This window comes from Mytilus californianus, unplaced genomic scaffold (genome assembly GCF_021869535.1).
Source record: "Mytilus californianus isolate M0D057914Y unplaced genomic scaffold, xbMytCali1.0.p SCAF_20, whole genome shotgun sequence".
Lineage (NCBI taxonomy): Eukaryota > Metazoa > Mollusca > Bivalvia > Mytilida > Mytilidae > Mytilus > Mytilus californianus.
This window is the reverse complement of record NW_026262669.1, coordinates 2,569,211-2,590,758: the sequence shown is the minus strand read 5'-3', so window position 1 is coordinate 2,590,758 and position 21,548 is coordinate 2,569,211. Positions and strand designations below refer to the sequence as shown.

At 32.6% G+C, this 21,548-nt stretch overlaps 1 protein-coding gene across 1 annotated transcript; it reads right to left on the bottom strand.

The window, feature by feature from the left end:
* Positions 1-1,164: 1,164 nt before the first annotated feature.
* LOC127731697 (uncharacterized) lies at positions 1,165-4,670 on the bottom strand. Its single transcript, XM_052240483.1, has 3 exons — positions 4,395-4,670; positions 2,020-2,342; positions 1,165-1,222 (listed from the first exon to the last, which is right to left on the bottom strand). Exons 1-2 carry the CDS (start codon positions 4,627-4,629, stop codon positions 2,029-2,031), a joined length of 549 nt encoding a protein of 182 aa, XP_052096443.1. The 5' UTR covers positions 4,630-4,670; the 3' UTR covers positions 1,165-1,222; positions 2,020-2,028.
* Between the last annotated feature and the right edge of the window lie 16,878 nt (positions 4,671-21,548).

Here is a 21,548-nt window from a genome sequence, read left to right as displayed (position 1 = left end):
TAACCGGACTTATTTGAAAGTCCGATATAGTTACAATATAAAAGGGAATTTTGGTACCTTAGAATGTGTGTGTACAGTTAATACGTGTATGCTGTAGAAAAGGGCAACATATAGCAAAAGGATATGCCAACTCATCAGTAGACAACATACTGACAATGCCCTAGCCAAAACACAAAACATATAATAAAGAAGATGTGGTATGATTGTCAATGAGACAACTCTCCACAAGAGACCAAATGACACCGAAACTAACAACTATAGGTCACCGTACGGCCTTCAACAATGAGCAAAGCCCAAACCGCACAGTCAGCTATAAATGGCCCCGAAGTGACAATGTAAAACAATTCAAATAACTAACTAACGGCCCAATTCATGTACAAAAAAAAAGAAGGAAAAACAAATATGTAACACATAAACAAACGACAACCACTGAATTACAGGCTCCTGACTTGGGACAGGCACAAACATACAGAATGTGGCGGGGTTTAACATGTTAGCGGGATCCCAACCCTCCTCCTAACCTGGGACAGTGGTGAAACAGTACAACATAAGAACGAACTATACAAATCAGTTGAAAGAGGCTTAACTCATTAGATGGATACAAATACAAATACTACAAATACAAGTGGACGTGGACGGGTACTTGTACATCCAAACAACAAAAAGACACTAAGTACAGATCTGAGAGTACTCGCAGTTACTGACAGCTAGTTCAAAGCCATTAACAACTAATACAAAAAAGATTGTCGTTTTCTACGTTGCTTTTTGTAAGTTTTTTGTTACTTTTGGCGACTTCTTTTTTCTTTCTTTCTTTCGTCCATGATGCTTATGCGCGCCATGAACAAGACACTCTATTGAATCTATTCGATTGTGTTTTATCAAACAAATTCTGTAATCAGTATTAGTACAAAATTTTAAAACATATACAGCTATGTAAGGTATCACGTTATTGACAAACAGCTTATATTGCCTTCATTGGGAATCGAATCACGAATATTTGAAAAAAATAAGTGAACACTTAAGACTGTATCGGTCATTATGATCAAGTTTCAATTGACAACTACAGACAAATGAGTGATCAACGAAATGAGAAAGAAACAGAAACATTTCAACCGGAGAACAAATAAGGGACTCATGATGTAAGTGAAGTTTGAAAAATGTGAATATGCAAACTACATTTTATTGAAGAAAATGCGTTATACTGTTATCTTCGTTTGGTAACCTACAAAAGAATAAAAATAGCATAAATGATTCAACAGTATTCTTATTACAGGGTGTTTAAATTGTGCACTAGTAAACAAATGAGTCAAGAAGTTTGATAATGATTTTTGTATAGTTTGTGCGCAAGGCATATGTTGGTAACATAATTAGAGAACAAACATAGTCAGAACATATTTCGCCAAAATATGCTTATTTGTAATTAACAGACAAGTTGTCTCAACGTAATTAAATTTCTGTAAAATGAATAATTTTACTAAACATTTGCAAACAAAAAAAAACAATTTGTCGTCGTTTCAAACATGCATGTACTATCTGTCATTTGACGTTATACAAACAACAACGAATACAATTTCAATCCTCACTTGTTACATATTCTGAACCATTTTTGACAGCAACAAAGAATTGTGCTCTCCAAACTGTTCTCTGTTGTTTAAGATACATTACTACCTTTTCCTTTATATTTTCAAATACATTACAGAAATACGTCCATTCGTTTATTCAGGATAAAGCTACAATATCATTTGTTTTATCCAGGTGCAATGACATTTTCGATACACACATGTATTTTGCAAAAGTCAGTATGTTGACGTCCTGATAATTAAGGTTAATATGAAAGTCGATGAATACTATCTTATTGGTGTACTCCTAGTGTGTCTTTGTTTAAAGTTACAGATACACAACAAAGTATCATCAAATAATAATAATAAGTGACATTTCTTTTCTTTTATGTAGAAGAATTTTGGATCTGTGGCGCAGACACTAGAAACAACTTATACGTACAATTAGAATAGGACATACCTTTCTCGCTTAATAATATGACTTTTTTCCTCCGCCTATTCCACCACCTAATCCTCCGCCTATTCCACCACCTAATCCTCCGCTTATACCACCACCAATTAAAACACCTGCTCCACCACCTACTCCTCCGCCTATTCCACCACCTAGTCCACTACCATATCCACCTCCATATCCGTAGCTACGGCTGGTTACCCACCATGGGAACCATTGACAACAGGTATCCCATTGAAATGGGAACAATGGTGTTAGTCTGCATTTTTTGTCCAAAGTAAGCTCCCATTTACGGCAACCTTTAGGACGGCAGGTACACCACCAACGACCAGCTGTTATGTAACATATAAATGATAGTATATATTAATGTTAAGCCCTTAAACGTTTGTATTAGTAAAGCTGTCATGTAGCTGATAGATAGCAGTGTCTTCTATGAGCTTCGAACGGTACGTGTGAACGCATTTCACTGATCTTTGTTCACTTTAATATGGAAAAATAATTTTCGCTGATTGTTTATTTAAATTGAAAGTTTAAATTGTATCGCCAGGGATTTACTGCCGCTACCGTAATCTTGAAGACAACAATAATTATGTTTCCGTTGTAATAGCCACAGTTAAGTATTAGTTTTTTACGTCCTCGATTAGGTCTCACCACTGCATTTTAGTAACTTAAGTTTTATTCGTTTTTAAGTATCGTATGTTCTCTTATTTTAATGATATGTTAAATAAAACACTAGTTAGGCATCCTGTATATGTTCAGACAATAACACGTAACAATTTCAAATTAACGTTTTAAATTGCAAATGTATTTGTTCTAATGTATTTTCAGAAATTACTGCGTTACTTTCTATACTCTATCTATTTTAAAGAATGGACACAACTGCGAGATTAATTATTGCGATCTCAGTTAATGGTGCATGTAAATAATGCTTTATGATTTTAAAATGTGACTCTTTTTTTTTGCGACTCATTTCCATTGCAATATTTGTAATGATAAAAACATCGCAAACATTTGTATATTTCCAGTATTTGATTGCTTAACCAAAATGTTTTATTTCTTTTATGATTTTAGCTATGTTAAATCATTATCAGTGTGTTAATTTCAATAAAAATATGTCAATTTGACAAAATGAACGTAGCAAAGCAATTACTAGGCTTCATTGAACAGTTTCAAACATATTGTTTAGTGGTTTGGTGTACCGTTAATCTGATTCGACGAACAGGAAATCATACAAAATAAGTAAGACAGATGTACCAAATAGTTCGATTTAAAACTATATTCAAATAGGAAACACTAACTCTTGTGATCAATAACATAAAAAATATACATTTAGTTTAAACGATTAATAAAATTATCTCGTATGTTTCTTTTTCTAAAACATATATATTTTGATAAAATATTAGTAGTTGTATAATAAATTTAGATTAAGAACAAAATAACGCGTTACATATTATAGGTGTTAAATTTGAACAAAAATACATTGAATTGATAAGGATATCCAAATCGTTGTTAATGAAATCTTAATGCAATTGTTACTTCTGGTTGAGAACAAATAGGGGGATGTGATATGATTGTCAATGAGACAAAAATCCACCAAAGTTCAAATTGAAGTGGATGTAAGTTATTAAAGGCAACAGTACGGTCAATAATGAGAGAAAAAAACCGTATACTCGGCTATAAATGGCCTTAACATAAAATATGAAACAATTAAATTGAAAAAAAACGGCCTTTTCATAACAAAACATTCAAAGTTCGATCAATATAATTGTAATATATTGATGTCCGTTGCACACTGCATGGCCGAAAAAATATGAATAAAATTCTTGGTTGATGCTTTATATAAGCATAAAAACGAAACAATATATTTTAAACGTGATGCGTTCAAATCACTTTTCTGATGTTTTCCTTCATCAGGAACACATATTTAGGAATATATGAACATGATGAAAGCCAACGATGTATACGAACCGAACTTGTTGATGAGATATATCCCCCAAAAAGGATACTCGGCTATAAATGGCCTTAACATGAAAATATGAAACAATCAAATTGAGAAAAACGGCCTTTTCATAACAAAACATTCAAATATCGATCAATATATTTGTACGATATCCGTTGCACACTGCATGACATTTTTTAGCCGAAAACATATGAATAAAATGCGTTCGAATCACTTTTCTGATGTTTTTCTCCATCAGAAACACATATTTAGGAATATTTGAAAGCCAACGATGTATACGAACCGAAATAGTTGATGAGATATACCCCCAAAAAAGACTTCAAAAAATGGCCTAATACATTTTCGTTCAACTAATTTTGATAGATTTATTACCTTAGTTTCTTAATAATTGTCACTAAAGAGACAAATATCAACATGTACTTACGTCCTCTGACCAAACCGTTATATCCAACGCCACCTCCAATTAAACCACCAACGCCTCCACCTACAACAACACCTGCTCCTCCACCTCCGCCTCCTCCGCCGCTCCCTAAAGTAACTACTCCTCCTCCAATTCCGCCTATACCCCCGCCATAGCCACCACCATAACCGCCATCAAAACCGGTACGTCCGTAGACAGTTCCAACAACGGCTACCAACAGTAATGTTAAAACTCCCATGGTTGCTTACTTTGGATTCTACCTGCAATAATAAGCCTTTGATCAGCTTTATTTATACCATCACTATTTTGAAAAAAATAATCATAAACAGTAAAAAAGCATTGATAGATGATGAATAATTATGTTTTTTATTTGGGTTTTTTTGTTTTTTTTTGTGGTTTTAAATTTGATGATTACAGCAAAAATATGACAGAATAGTAATGTATTGGCGAAACCAAAAAGATGTTTCTCGATTTTTTATGATGCACTATCCGATTCATTATATGCAATTGTATTCCAATAAGCATAAATCACGAATAGCGTGCGATTTAAACAAACCAAACCAGAAGGTAGCAGAGTGTTTTTGACAGAGAAAAGTCAACTATAACAACATTTGATCCATTTCATTCTTTTTTTTTTAAAAGGAAATGTTAATTTGGATTTCAATAGAATAACATATATGTAAGGCCCAAAGGAAAGGATAAGAAATTGATACGCAAAGTGCACGCTTTCCGGGCTTTTCTAACGTCAATTGTTTAGCTATATTAGAGAAATTGTAATCATATTTTTTTTTTTTTTTTTGGGACAAATGGTAAAATACTACTGCCTTTGGTGTGAGATATATTGGGATGTTGATTAAATATTTTATTACAGTAACAAAAATATATAGTTGTGATAAAATAACAGTTAATGTCGTTTGTATTATCCGAACATGAACGTATTTAACGTTTCAATTGATACATTTAAATGCAAAATATCGAACCGTATGTGTTAGTTAAACTCTACAAATTTGATGTTTACAATGGGGAAATTGTAATCCTATTTTGTTTGGTTGTATGATTAGTTGATAGGATTAACACAGGATATAGCAATAAGATAATGCCAAAGGAGTCTTTAGGACATTAACAATGATACTAGATCAGAATTACACTTTGTCGATGGTTTAGTATACTTGAATTATCATAATCTCTTTAAATTAAATCATTTAGAAAACCGATGGTATTGTGTTCCCATCAGTATATATATGGCATAAACCAGATGAAACATATTGTAAAACTGTATACTGTCAATCCTCCTCTAAATATTTTGTATCTGGGTTTTTTCCTTTTTGTTTTAAATCGATTGCTTCCGATGCGTTTCATGTAGACTACACCTGTTTTGAGAGTTTTAAATCATAAACTGACAATCTGATAAGAGGCTACAGCAGCTTGCCAATGATCTGTTCTCGTACTTTCGGACAAGAAGCAAATCTAGTGTATGGTGTTATGACATGCTATTATGACAAATGTGAAATAAAATTCATATTTTTTAAAATAATATTTTGAAAAACTTTCTACGTCAATTGTCTTGTGTTTATTTAATTGTTTTTATGTAATAATTTTGAATATTCATATATATCTAAGAATGACAGATCAAAACAATGACTCTTCACGTTTGTTTTTAAAAATCAAAGAAAACATATGTAGGATACATAAGTCGTTTCTCACTGTTCCAAGGAAAGCATTTTGTTTCATTTATATGTCTGTACTTACAAGCAGTAACAACAGTCACCATCTAGCTTTACACTGTAAAACCCTTTTTTTTTTCTTTTTTTTTTCAAATACCTTAATTCGTTTTCAGTTTACCAATTGGATTGCTTTCGAGGGAATTAATGATGTCACCTACCAGTAAAAATAGAACTAACTTTGATAATATTTACACATCACAGCACTGTAGTACAATATGCATTAATGTATATATTAAGACCTAATGATATAGACTATAAAAAAGTACAAATGAGACATAAACATGATAAAAAAGAGGAGAAAATACAACGAGACGGTAATAAAATAAGAAGGGAAACAACAACAGGCAAAACCTTTACCTTTAAAGGAAAGTGATGAAAAGATAAACAAAAGTTTTAATATATTACACAATTTCACAATCAAACTGAACATAAACGACATAGTACCAAGACAAAGAAAAAATAAAGATATACAAACAGACAGCAGTATATTAATCAGGTATATCTAATACTACAGTATACCCTAGGTTATATGTTTACTTTAGATGAATTTAGCTGTTATGTTTAAATCTTTTCAAGTCATATAGCTCTTCTGTATAAGAACTGGTTTGGTTCTTATACACGCTTGGCTTTCAAATATTCGGTTTTGAACGATCCTGATGAAATCAAATATGAAAAGTGCTTCGGACGCATGGAAGTACATATATTGAACGTACCTTTGTGACGTTAATAACGTACGTATGACTAGCTTGTCTACCTTTTATATTGGAGAAGGGGTTGCAGAATGGTATACATTTTGGCAAATAACTAGCTGTAAACTATTCGTTTAGTCTATATTGAAAAATATGTCTCCTTACAAAGGAGATAAGTCATATATTTGATAAATCTGAGAATGTCAATTGTTTATATTCGATTGTTTCTACGTATTAAAAGCACTTTGTCTTTTTTAAACAAACACAGCATGATACATTTCATAAGGCTGTTTCTTAGAAATACTACGTCTACGTTTTCAAATCATTTAAGGAAGAGTGATTAAAATTGAGAATGGAAATGGGGAATGTGTCAAAGAGACAACAACCCGACCAAAGGGCAGGAAACAGTCAAAGGCCACCAATAGATCTTCAACACAGCGAGAAAATCCCACACCCGGAGGCGGTCTTCAGCTGTCCCCTTAACAAAAATCTGTACTAGTTCAGGGAAAATGGACGTCACACTAAACTCCGAAACATATATAATCTTCTCAGGTAATTGTCAAAAAGAAAGATCAGATTGATAACAAGAAGTAGATTTCTTGTAAATGGTATAAGTCATTATATTCTTCATATTCGGTTAATCAATTACCATTTGGAACATTGTGTTGGTTTTAATGTTCTACTAACTAAAATGAAACGGAACAATTAGAAATATTTTCACTACACATTTTTACTAGACAACATTTCTTTATCGTATTATTCATATATCAGTCGATTTTAACTGTTTTAAACAGTTTTACATATCTTTGTCTATACAAGAAAGGCCATTAAAATAAAGAATGGAAATGGGAAATGTGTTAAAGAGACATCAACCCGACCAAAGGGCAGGTAACAGCCAAAGGCCTCCAATAGGTGTTCAACACAGCGAGAAAATCCCACACCCGGAGGCGGGCTTCAGCTGGCCCCTTAACAAAAATATGTACTAGTTCAGGGAAATGGACGTCACACTAAACTCCGAAACATGTAAATGAAATGAAATTTAAAACAAAGATACAGGACTAACAAAGACCAGAAGGTTCTGACTTGGGACTGTTTACAAATTTGATCTATATTCATTTAATAAACAATGCACATCCAATTGTACATCGATTAAACATTCTGAAAATTTTTTTTTTCTCTGAAGACAATTTATTTCAGTTGCGGATTACACCTGAAATCAATTATTGGTATTTAGCACTATTTCAGATTATGTTAAAACCCTCATTGACTATGATAAGAATATGTTATTTGATATGATTAAGTAAAACACCTCAATAAATTTCCCGTTGTAATGATCTGTATTGGGTCATTTTGTTAACTAGTTTTCAAATATAATTAAGGAACGTCACCTTTAGAATGTAGTTGTTCTTGTTAACATTTTTGTAATATTTCGTATGTGTACCTTTTCTCGGCTATAAAACTGTTGTCTAGAAGCAATGATCACTCAACTCAATAGTACAAGTTTAATTACTACCAGAGTGTCAGGAGACGTTAATGAACAGTTATCAGGCTATAGGTTAATTCTGATATCAGTATTGACATGTGGTTTGCCTCAAAATTGCATAGTCGTCTCTTCTCAGGTAATTGTCAAAAAGTAAGATCAGATTGATAACAATTAGTAAATTTCTTGAAAATTGTATAAGTCATTATATTCTTGATACTCAGTTAGTCAATTATCATATGAAACATTGTGTTGGCTTTAATTTTCTACTGAATAAAACGAAACGGAACCATTAGAAATATTTTCACTACACATGTTTACTAGACAACATTTCTTTATTCTTTTATTCATATATCAGTCGATTTTAACTGTTTTAAACCGTTTTGCATATCTTTGTTCATACACGAAAGGCGATTAAAATCGAGAATGGAAATAGGGAATGTGTCAAGAGACAACAACCCGACCAAAGGGCAGGAAACAGTCAAAGGCCACCAAAAGGTCTTCAACATAGCGAGAAAATCCCACACCCGGAGGCGGGCTTCAGCTGGCCCCTTAACAAAATTGTGTACTAGTTCAGGGAAAATGGACGTCACACTAAACTCCGAAACATATAAATGAAATACAACTAAAACAAAGATACAGGACTAACAAAGACCAGAAGCTCCTGACTTGGGACTGTTTACAAATTCGATCAATATTCATTTAATAAACAATACACATTCAATTGTTCATCGATTAAACATTCTGATAAAAACATGTACTTTTTGTCTCTGAAGAAAATTTATTTCAGTTGTGGATTAAAACAAAGATACAGGACTAACAAAGACCAGAAGCTTCGGACTTGGGACTGTCTACAAATTCGATCAATATTCATTTAATAAACAATACACATCCAATTGTACATCGATTAAACATTCTGAAAAAAAAAAAAAAAAATTTCTCTGAAGAAAATTTATTTCAGTTGTGGATTACACCTGAAATCAATTATTGGTATTTAGCACTAATTCAGATTATGTTAAGACCCTCATTGTCTTTTATAAGAATATGTTATTTGATATGATTAAGTGAAACACCTCAATAAATTTCCCGTTGTAATGGTCTGTATTGGGTCATTTTGTTAACTAGTTTTCAAATATAATTAGGGAACATCAACTTTAGAATGTAGTTGTTCTTGTTAACATTTTTGTAATATTTCATATGTGTACCTTTTCTCGACTATAAAACTGTTGTCTAGAAGCAATGATCACTCAAATCAATAGCACATGTATAATTACTACCAGAGCCAGAGTGTCAGGAGACGTAAAAGAACAGCTATCAGGCTATATTGGCTTTCCTCAAAATTACATAGTCGTCTCTTCTCAGGTAATTGTAAAAGTAAGATCAGATTGATAACAATAAGTAAATTTCTCGTAAATGGTATAAGTCATTATATTCTTGGTACTCGGTTAATCGATTATCATTTGAAACATTGTGTTGGCTTTAATGTTTTACTAAGTAAAATGAAACGTAACAATTAGAAATATTTTCACTACACATTTTTACCAGACAACATTTATTTATCGTATTATGCATATATCAGTCAATTTTAACTGTTTTAAACCGTTTTACATATCTTTGTAAATACAAGAAAGGCGAAAGGTACCAAAGATATTTTCAGACTCATAAGTCGAACATCAACTGACAACGCAACTGCAAAAAATAAAGACAAATAATTAAAAGACAAACAACAGTATGCAAAACACAACATAGACAACTAAAGTCTGAGCATCACAATACTCACTAAAACCCGGGATTATCTCAAATGATCCGGAGGTAATATGTTACGCATGTTAGCTTTATATGGACTTCATTAACAGGGGTGTTCTCCATTCCTTCAAACTGCTACAACATTGTACAACAGCGGTATGCGGAATAACGACATAAATCGGCCAATTACAAATATTATGGTTACCATCCCGTATTGTTCGATCGTTACGATGTGTCGGTGTCTCAATTCACTTGCCTCATATTGCCTCGGTCTTCGATCTTTAGATAACAGTAAAGTCATCTGATTTGTATTTCACTTGTTTCTCTTATTCCCGACGGTGGCATTTTCACTGCGTTTGAATTGGCAAGGAGGTGTCGCATGCATACATGTAGCAGGAGATGCCAAACATATCAACGCACTCTCTTTTTCTCGCGGTTAATTTTGTAACCTTTTTTTTTTTATTTTTTCAAAATATTTTAACGGATACTTGCAGGGTACAGTTGCCCTAATAAAAAGACATCCAAGTAATCAACTGTGAAGACATATTGATCATGTACTTTGATCCTACAGTCTTTTCATATTGACCCTGTTGTTCTAACAAATTGAGTATGAACGGTCTGTTTTATTATTTTTTCCATGCAATTATCATCCAAACAATAAACGTTTATTTTGCAACAATCATTGTCAGATGCATCTCGATTGTTTTGTCTTTTGATTGGAACAATTATTGGTGCATATGACGCATATCACTTTGTTAACTCCTCATAATCAGTCATATAACTGAGATAAGTGCATTAGCTTGGACCAATCTTTTGTTAATATAGTAGAGTGTAATGTCTAAACATTCTACAAAAGATTGACTAATTAATGGCTGTTCTTTGCTTAACATTTATCTGTAATTTGATACTATATAGCACCGTTTGTTGTCGGGTTTTATGACAGCTAACTGTTGCCAACAATTTAGTGTTGATCGCAGATCGTATTTTATATTCAATGCATAATCTAAAACTATTATCCCAATAGGATTGCGTATTTTTTTTCAATCATGGTTGCAAAGACGTATAATGATGGTTACTCATTCAACACGTAGTATTTGTAATACATTTAGCAAACCCTTAATGCTACTGTTGTATCATGTCACATGTATACACATATGGAAAGAAAAAGAAGCAATAGGCAAATGTTGGTAAAAGGAGTTTCTTCGATAAAGTCCGAGCATAGTCCATATGTAATGCTTAATTTACAAATTAGGACTAAACATCTATTTTTAAAAAGTCAACCTAAAATCAACGTCTGAATATCAATTGACCTTCGCTACAAATTATACATAAAAAGATTGAGCTATAAACTTTATATTTTAATGTTCCATCAAATTGAATGGAAACAATCCTGTTTACATTTTCCTGGTAGCGGAAAATAGAAACATTACAACGACATGGCCCACAACATTATCATGGTTATCATGATTATACTAGAATATCAGGTGCTGTCTTCCAATAATGTGAGCATTGATATAATAGACATGTCAGTTCCCAATAATCATTTCTTTGAAATATTCAGGATTTTCCACACCGAAACAGATTACTGTAGCTGAGTCCTCAATGCTTTCAAATGTGAAATGTTTGGTGTTTTTTTTTTTTATTCGAGCATCGCTGATGAAGACGAAACGCGAATATGAGGTTGGTATCTTGGATGAGCTTATTGGATGTGGAAAACAAATGTTAGCTTCAACAAAATGTTTTTCAATTCGAAATTTAGTATCTCATCAGAGAGAACTTGTGTGTATTCTTTGTTTGCGTGTCTTTGAAATTTATTATTGATTTACATCGACTCTTATAGAAAAAAAAACAAAAAAACAAATGTCAAGAGTAAAGTACAACATGAAAACAACATGCTATAATTGTCATGCGTCCGAAACGCCTTTTCTGGGTTTACCTTCATCAGCAACGCTCAAAATAACTATATTTAAAAGCCAAGGATGTATAAGAATCGAAATAGTCGAGGAGCCTTTTGACCAAAAAGATCATAGAAAAAAATTGTCAAATCCATCAAAGGTCAACTTTGCATGAGTGGGTAGATTTATTTAACTGCAACCAACTCATTTTTTTTTATATTCATCGGAGAACTTTAAAAGCATGTTCACTTTTGAATAGTCATCCAAACGATAAGAAAGAATTAATCTTACAGCCTTGCAATACTTTGTATTCTAACAATATACATTGAAGTTATAGTACATACACAATGTAAAAGAGTTGTGCCTTATTTTTTTTTCCTTCTGAATTATCAAAGGGCCGTGGTGGCGCAATGGTGCAAGAAGTTCATCTACTATACAACATGCATTTTAACATAGAGATTATGAGTTCTCCAAGGCTTTTTCCACCAATAAAACAAGCGGCCACCAAAAAGCTAATAGTGCTGAAACTTGCATTCAGCACTACAAAATCAATCAATCAATCAATAGTCTAAACATGATCTAAAAGACTGTATACATGCAGCGCCATTCCTATTGATTGTTTTTTTTACGTGTTTTGTATGCATGTTGAAATAACAGAACCATTACCGAGCTATTTATACAAAATAATTTACTTCAATAGCTGTCGTTACCACTTCCAAAAATCTGTCCAAAAGCCACTTACAACTATTTTGCTGATGAAACCCGTGTTTAGTGACTAAACCAGAAAACTGGATGTATTTATGAAGTTATCCGTCAAACTAATTAGTCACCAATACTTGTTTGATGTGTTGTTTTTTTTTTTTTTTTTTTTTATAGATGTAGACATTAACATAGATATATAATTTATAGCCTAATTACTCAAGTGGAAAATGTGTAGTTGTGTTACTTTTCACATGCTGTATCACGTGACATAGTCGATGATGAAATAACACAGCGTAACAATACAATGCGATATGTGTCAAGATTAACGTTTTGTGCACTTCAGACTTTAACTGCATTTGATATATTATCTTTTTTAAGAGTTATGACGTCATGTCCGCAAAAAAGACAATGAAGGTATTACAGGCGATGATATAATATGTACCATGATTCAAATTGTGTACGCCATAGGCGCGTTTCGTCTAGAAAAGACTCATTAGTAGCGCTCAAATCAGACAGTTAAAAAGACCAAACAAAGTACAAAGTTGTAGAGCATTGGTGACCTATAATTCTGACGGTGTGCTAAGGTATTCTCTTTCTTTGGTAAACACTCCTTAGTATGTTGAAACACTTCAAAGTTTTATTACAATACATATGTTGTTGCTCAAGCAGACAACGCCTCTTAAATATTAGTAGTATATGCAAAACATATTTATTGGGAATTTCTAAAGATTCTAACTATACATGATATACTCCTAAATCATTTACAAAAAAGGGAGATTTTAGAAAATTACAAAGTTGTCCTCCTTTTTTGGTTATTGTAAGAAAGAAAGGACAATGCAAATGTCCATTTTTAATAAATGATACATACACTTCAAAACACACACAAAAAAAAAACGGTGTATAGCCTTGTCGTCGAGTTGTTAAACTAAAAATCTTTCTGAAAGGATTATCACACTTCTTTCAACAGTATAAAATGACTACATAATGTTTTTTTTTATAGGGTATATCCAACCAGCGATATCAATTAGATATGGACTATTAAAAGTACGGTAGATTTACCGCTTCAATCAGTCTTTAAAACTTTGCAGTCATTCACAACTTTTGGTATTTTATATTTAAAAAAAGAATAGCGAGGATGATTTCTTGAAAATTTCAATTTTCTTTTGATCGACAACATATCTATAAGTTTGGAGGATTGATATCAAAGAAGAAAGTCGGTATCCTACTCACAACTAGTTGTTCATCCTTACTTATCGAATTGGGTGTGTACACATATGAATCAACATTTCTTTGTAAGTCTGTTTAGCATATATGGTTGTCGACATTGTCATATTTGAGTAAACTGGATTACTAGTCATATTTTATATACGGTACACAGGCAAACTTTGTTCACGTAAATTTCACGTGAAGATCACGTGAATTTCACATGAAATTTTTAACGTGAGATTCACCTCAAACGAGCTTATACATGAAAGTCACGTGAAGTTTTTCACGTGAAACTCACGTTAAAATTACGTGAATTTCACGTGAATCGAGCTTTCACGTGATATTCACGTGAAATTTTTCAAATGAAATTAACGTGAATCGAGCTTTCACGTGAAATTCACGTTAAATTTTTCACATGAAATTAATGTGAATCGAGCTTTCACATTATTTTTTTTAAATGAAATTAAGGTGAATTGAGTCTCAATCACACACATTTCACAGTATTTGTGCATATTTTAGATACGTAAATGCTTATCTAGTACACATTCTATTTTGATATATATAAATATTCTTCTTGGTCTTGTACTTCCATTCTATTTTACTTTCTCTTTGTATCTTAATTTTTCTTGGTCCTAAACAAGGATTTGTATAGTGACTATACAAATCCTTGTCCTAAACAATACAAATAATATTTATTCATCAACTCCAACTCACAATATCTTCCATGCAGCAGATAAGCTGCAATAAAACCAAGAATGCAAGCAAATATCCAGGGCACCATAGTTCACCCCTAGAACATTTTTGGTTGTGTTCAAGTCTCAATATTTTTGTTAATTTGATGTATGGAAGGTGATTTATTTATAGAAGATGTATGCACTGATGTATATTTCATTTTTAATATGTATGTATACTGTAGATTCATTATTTTTCGTTGGATACCAATTTTCGTGGATTTCGTGGGTACAGGTGAACCACAAATTTAAATGTTCAACGAATTCCAAATTTTCCATTGGACTGTATGCAAACTATGGTAAAACCACGAAATTAAATATCCACGAAAGTGTGAGTTTTTCTCAATCCACCAAAATTGGTACTAACGAAAATAAATGAATCCACAGTAAGTCTTTTTTGTGTTCATCAGTTTTGAGACATTCCAATCACATTATGGACAAGTATTACCTGCAAAAGATGCCAATTCTTCTTATGAGAGTTTTGAAGAAAAAAGGTAGTTCACCCTGCCACATACTCATGTACTCTGGTAAATTAAAACAGATCATAACATATTGTTTAGACACCTGTCTATCGTTGAGGACTGTATGTTAGTACCTTAATGCCTTTCGGGTGTTTTTGTTGTTGTGTTACTGTCTGATTGATATATACCTCATAGTATTAATAAACTGAAATAGAAAGTTCTGTGAAATATATTTGATATACCATATTGAAAGTATTGCTGTTATTTACAACCATTTCCTTCTTATTTCATATATGGTTTTCAGTTTTTCATTTTACCACTGATCTTATTCTTAAGGTTAAGTCAAAAAGAAAATAAATGTTGACAAACAACAGGCATATACCATTAAAAGATTCAAAGTTTGGCTTCAGAATAAGCTAAAAATTTGTGTTATTTATATATTTATATAAAATTCATTTCAAAACTAGCATTTTCCAAATTTAGACAGTAGCTGTCATGTTGACACAATAATTTGAATTAGAATTATATGATATGCTGAAAGTACTTGTAGTTGAAAAATAAATATACACAATATTTAATTCCTGATGTTTAGATTTCTAGAATGCACCACTCCAATGTCATGACTACATGTTAGTAATGTTTAAGTGTTCTCTCCTGCATGTAATTGCTACATGTATTTGTACACAAGGCTTCCTTCATATATTTGCACTTATCCTTCTGAGATGTTGCTTCCATGATAAAATCCTGTAGTTGCATAATCAGCCATAAACTCTTGGAAAACATTTGCTGTAATAAAACACCCAGCATATATTATTTTGTAAAATATACATCAAATTAAATATTGCCTTACCATTCAAGCAAAAATGATAACATCAATTTAATATTTAAACTTACCGGGTACATATATATATATACTTTTATAAATTGTGACTTGGATGGAGAGTTGTCTCATTGGCACTCATACCACATCTTCTTATATCTATGTATATAATCATGCATGTTTATTGTGTGTCGGATTAACTGCAGTGGAATATTAATAGTTGTTGTTTGTTGCTTCACTCCTTTTTGATTACATCTGCTATGGAGCTTGTGGAGGTTTATAATGGTTGAAATTTGCCATGAAACCTGGAATTTGTAAACATTACAGATGAAAATCAAAATGCTCTGATAATTCTGATGATATAAATATATTTAATATTAATTTCATAAAATTCTGGCAAGAATTGTACACAAGAGCCATAACAATGCAATTTTCTAAATAATTAATGTTTCCAAGGGCATAACCCTTTTAAAAATGAATGATTGGCACTGATTTTAAAACTCTTCAGACATTGTTGATATAACCTATCAAAATAAGTTTCCTCAAAATTTGACAAGAATTGTACAAGACATGCAAGTGAGAGCGCTTATAAGGCCAAATGGATAGACGGACTCCAGGTATTTTTAAGTCCCCACTGTTTTATGGTGCTTGTCCTAAAGATATAAGAATAATTATAAGTTTACGATAAGTATCAAATAATCTTAACATTACCAATGATTCATGAAAATATACTGTCAAGCAATTTATATTAAGGTCAAGTTTAGATAAACCAAGCCAGATAAACATGTGCACCTTACAACATGTACAATCATTGCACACACCAAACTAGAGGCTCCAAGGAGCTTGTGTCGCTCACCTGATATTTTTATTTACCATTGATGCAGGAAATAATGTAACCGTTATTCTTTTGCTTAAGTTTCAGACATATAAGTCAAAAACTGCATTTTCCCTCTATGTTCTATTTTTAGCCATGTCTGCCATGTTTAAAATAAAATGCTCCGCTGGGCGCAGCTTGATACGACCGCAGAGGTCGAACCCTGAACAGTTGGGGCAAGTATGGACACAACATTCAAGCTTGATACAGCACTAAATTTGGATTGTGATTAAATATTTGACACAGCATAGGTTTCTGACACAGAATGAAAGTGGTCTAAGAACTTAAAAAATTTTAATTTACCAATTCAAACCATATCATTATTTTTTGCTTTTTTATATAATTTAGAAATAACCAATTTAAAATGGAAAATTTTAAAGAAAAGAAGGAACCCCCTTATGATTCATCACCCCAAACTCAATCCCAGCCTTCCCTTTGTGATATGGTACCTTGAAGTACAATTTCAGAGAGATCCATACGCTTGAACACAAGTCATTGTCTGGAAACTAGAAAAATGCTTATTTTTTGGCCCCTTTTTGGCCCAAATTCCTAAACGTTTAAAACAATTACCCCCAAACTCAAACCCAGCTTTCCCTTTGTGATATGGAACCTTGTAGTAGAATTTCATAAAGATCCATACACTTACACAAAACTTATTGTCCTGAAACTAGAAAAATGCTTATTTTTTTCCCCTTTTTTGTCCCTTATTCCTAAAATTTAGAGACAATTACCCCCAAAATCAAACCCAGCCTTCTCTTTGTGGTATGGTACCTTGGCAGTACAATTTCAGAGAGATCCATACACTTGAACACAAGTTATTGTCTGGAAACTAGAAAAACGCTTATTGTTGACCCCTTTTTCCTAAACGTTTTGGGCAATTACCCCCAAACTCAATTCCAGCTTTCCCTTTATGATATGGAACCTTGTAGTACAATTTCAGAAAGATCCATACACTTACACTTAAGTTATTGTCATGAAACTAGAAAAATGCTTGTTTTTTGCCCCTTTTTTGGCCCCTCATTCCTAAAATTTTGAGGCAATTACCCCCAAAATCAATCCCAGCATTCCCTTTGTGATATGGAACCTTGTGGTACAATGTCAGAGAGATCCATACACTAACACACAAGTTATGTCTGGAAGTTTCAAAAATGCTTATTTTTGGCCCCAAATTCCTTAACTGTTGGTACAATAATCCCCAAAATCAATCCCAACCTTCCTTTTGTGGTATTGAACCTTATGGTAAAATTTCATAGAGATCCATTCACTTTAACTAAAGTTAGAGTGCGAAAACTAATGTGTCTTCGGACGACGATGACGAGGACGACGACGACGCCAACGTCATACCAATATACGACCACAAATATTTTTTTTTGCGGTCGTATAAAAACTAGATACCCTAATGATGATTGTGGCCAAGTTTAGTTGATGTGTCTCTGTTGTTTCAGGAGACGACTGTTGTGGATTAAAAAAAATTACGAAAAATTGTTAAATTTGACTTTAATGGGCAATTACTCTTTTCAGGTCAATTGACCATTTTGGTCATGATAACTTATTTGTAGATCTTGCTTTGCTGAACATTATTGCTATTTACAGTTTATCTCTATCTATAATAATATTCAAGATAATAACCAAAAACTACAAAGTTTACTTAAAATTACTAATTCAAAGGCAGCAACCCAACAACAGACAGATATATCATAATCTGATGAACATATTTTACCCCATGTCAAATTGTCTCTAAATGCTTTACTTTCAGAGATATAAGCCAAAAACTGCATTTTATCCCTATGTTCCATTTTAAGCCATGTCAGCCATGTTCGTTGGTAGGCGGGGTCATCAGACACATTTTTTACACTAGATACCCTAATGATGATTGTGGCAAAGTTTGGTTAAATTTGGCCACGTAGTTCCAGAGGAGAAGGTTTTTGTAAAAGTTAACGGACGACGACGCCAAGTGATGAGAAAAGCTGACTGGGGCCAATAAACAGCTGCGCCATGAGCGCATGATAAACCCTTCGTCTTGTGTGTGAATTTTTATGCAATAATCATAAACAGTTTTTGACATACGGCGCAACATGCGAAACCCCCCCCCCCCCTTTTTTTACAAAAAACTCAATATCTCTAAAATAAAATTTTGAATCAAAACCAAAAAGTATACAGATCTTTAGATAAACATAAATAAGAAGTGTGTAAAATTTAAAGCAATAATCATATATCGTTTTTGAGATACGGCGCGACATGTGAAAAACCCTCCCCCTTTTTTTACAAAATACTCTAACTCAAAAATAAAATTTTGAATCATCACTGAAAAGTATACAGATCTTAAGATTAATCTAACTAAGAAGTGTGTAAAATTTAAAGCAATAATCATAAATTTGTTTTTGAGATACGGCGCGACATGTGAAAACCCCTTCCCTTTTTTTTTACAAAATACTCAATAACTCAAAAATAAAATTTTAAATCATCACTGAAAAGTATACAGATCTTAAGATTAATTTAACTAAGAAGTGTGTAAAGTTTTAAGCAATAATCATAAATTGTTTTTGAGATACGGCGCGAGATGCGAAAACTATAGGCTCTCAAGAGCCTGTCGCTCACCTGTATTTACTGATGCTTTGGAAATCATGTAAAATAAGATTAAAATCATAATTAATAGTATTAGATATAAGATATTATAATGCTATCTTAGATAATAATAAAAAACTGCAAAATTTCTGTAAAATTACAAACTCAGGGGCAGCAACCCAACAACGGATTGTCGGATTCGTCTGAAAATTTCAGGACAGATAAATCTAAATCTGATGAACAACTATCAGATTTGCTCTAAATGCTTTAGTTTCAGAGATATAAACCAAAAACTGCATTTTACCCCTATGTTCTATTTTTTACCAAGTCGGCCATGATGGTTGGAACGCGGGGTCATCGGACAAATTTTTAAACTAGATACCCTAATAATGATTATGACCAAGTATGGTTAAATTTGTCTCAGTAGTTTCAAAAAAGAAGATTTTTGTAAAAGATTACAACATGTACAAAAATTTACGAAAAAATTGTTAAAAATTGACTATAAAGGGCAATAACTCCTAAAGGGGTTGACTGACAATTTTGGTCATGATAACTTATTTGTAGATCTTACTTTGCTGAACATTATTGCTGTTTACAGTTTATCTCTATCTATAATAATATTCAAGATAATAACCAAAAACTGCAAAATTTCCTTAAAATTGCCAATTTAGGGGCAGCAAACCAACAACAGGTAGTCAGATTTGTCTGACAATTTACGGCAGATAGATCTTGACCTGATAATCAGTTTTACATTATGTCAGATTTACTCTAAATGCTTTGGTTTCAGAATTATATAAGCCAAAATCTACATTTTACCCCTATGTTCTATTTTTAGCCATGGCGACCATCTTGGTAGGTTGGCGGGGTCTTCAGACACATTTTTGAAACTAGATACCCTAATAATGATTGTGGCCAAGTTTGGTTAAATTTGGCCCAGTGGTTTCAGAGCAGAAGATTTTTGTAAAAAGCTACCGACGACGGACGACGACGACGGACGCCAAGTGATGAGAAAAGCTCACTTTGCCCTTCGGGTCAGGTGAGCTAAAAAAAAAACACACACCTGTTTTAGCTACTAAGTCCCGTAACTCAAAAAGATTTAATCTTATTTTCACCAAAAAGTATACAGATCATTTGACCATAAGAAACAACTATCTTAAGTTTCATGAAATTTGGATAAGTCGTTCTCAAGTTACGGTGCGGCATGTTTACGCCGGACAGACAATATTTGTATACCATAATACATCCCGTCAAAATTTTGACAGGCGTATAAAAAGCTGATCTTTTAATTGATTATACATGTAGCATGTATAGTATACACCAAACAGACTAAATTATTAAATCTTAATATTGACCAATGAACCATCGAAATCAGTGCATGCATGGTCAGATGAACTCTGTCCAGACAGACATCATGGACATGTACAACTTACAATCATTCCATACATCATATATACTTGACATATTGCCTACAAGAAATAAAAGTTAACAGTTTAATGAACCATGGAAATGAGGTCATTGTTCATTCTAAACACCAAAAACAGTTGATCTACTCAAGTTCTGCTTACTATATCTGAGAAAAGGACCGACGTGTTAATCATGTAACTTTTACCTTGACAGCTCCATGAAGTAAGGTCAGGTGATCCTGTCTCACAGACATGTACATGTACATATAAACATTGCAAGGAACCAATATTCCAAATTCAGATATCCTAATTTACTCATAATGTAAAAAAAAGAAATTCACAGCGCAAAAAAGCCTAAACTTGTTTTTAAGCAGTCACTGAACCATTAAAATATGATCTAACATGGCCAACCAACATATGATGGACAGAAACATTGTAACAAAAGGCATTTGTATACATTTTATGAAACATCCAAGTCTACCCTATGAAATATACATTGTCAAACTTAATAATACAAATAGTAAAACCCAGCAGCCACTACCATATGCATGGACTTCCCTTTTTTGAAATTGCCTTGGAATTCAGTATTTTTGTTATTGTTATACCATTTGGACTATTAATACTGTAACAAATATACATACCAGTTACATATACATGTACTGTAGATATAGGATCTCCTCTAAGTCTTATCCCATCATTAATCATGTTAATTTCTTTGAAACATATGTATGATGTGTATTACTTCCATTCCACTGACATCTGAGGAGCTAATTCTGAAAATTTAAATTCATGTGATTATTATGTAAAACACCTGAACCTGATGCACTGCTTTCCGATAAAAAACAAATTGGCAATACAGTT

Excerpts from the sequence above, each read along its gene's own strand:
- LOC127731697 (XM_052240483.1), bottom strand. The coding sequence starts at position 4,629 with ATGGGAGTTTTAACATTACTGTTGGTAGCCGTTGTTGGAACTGTCTAC. Across the intron at positions 2,343-4,394 it reads TAACGGTTTGGTCAGAGGAC|CTGGTCGTTGGTGGTGTACC; the intron begins GTAAGTACATGT and ends GTTACATAACAG.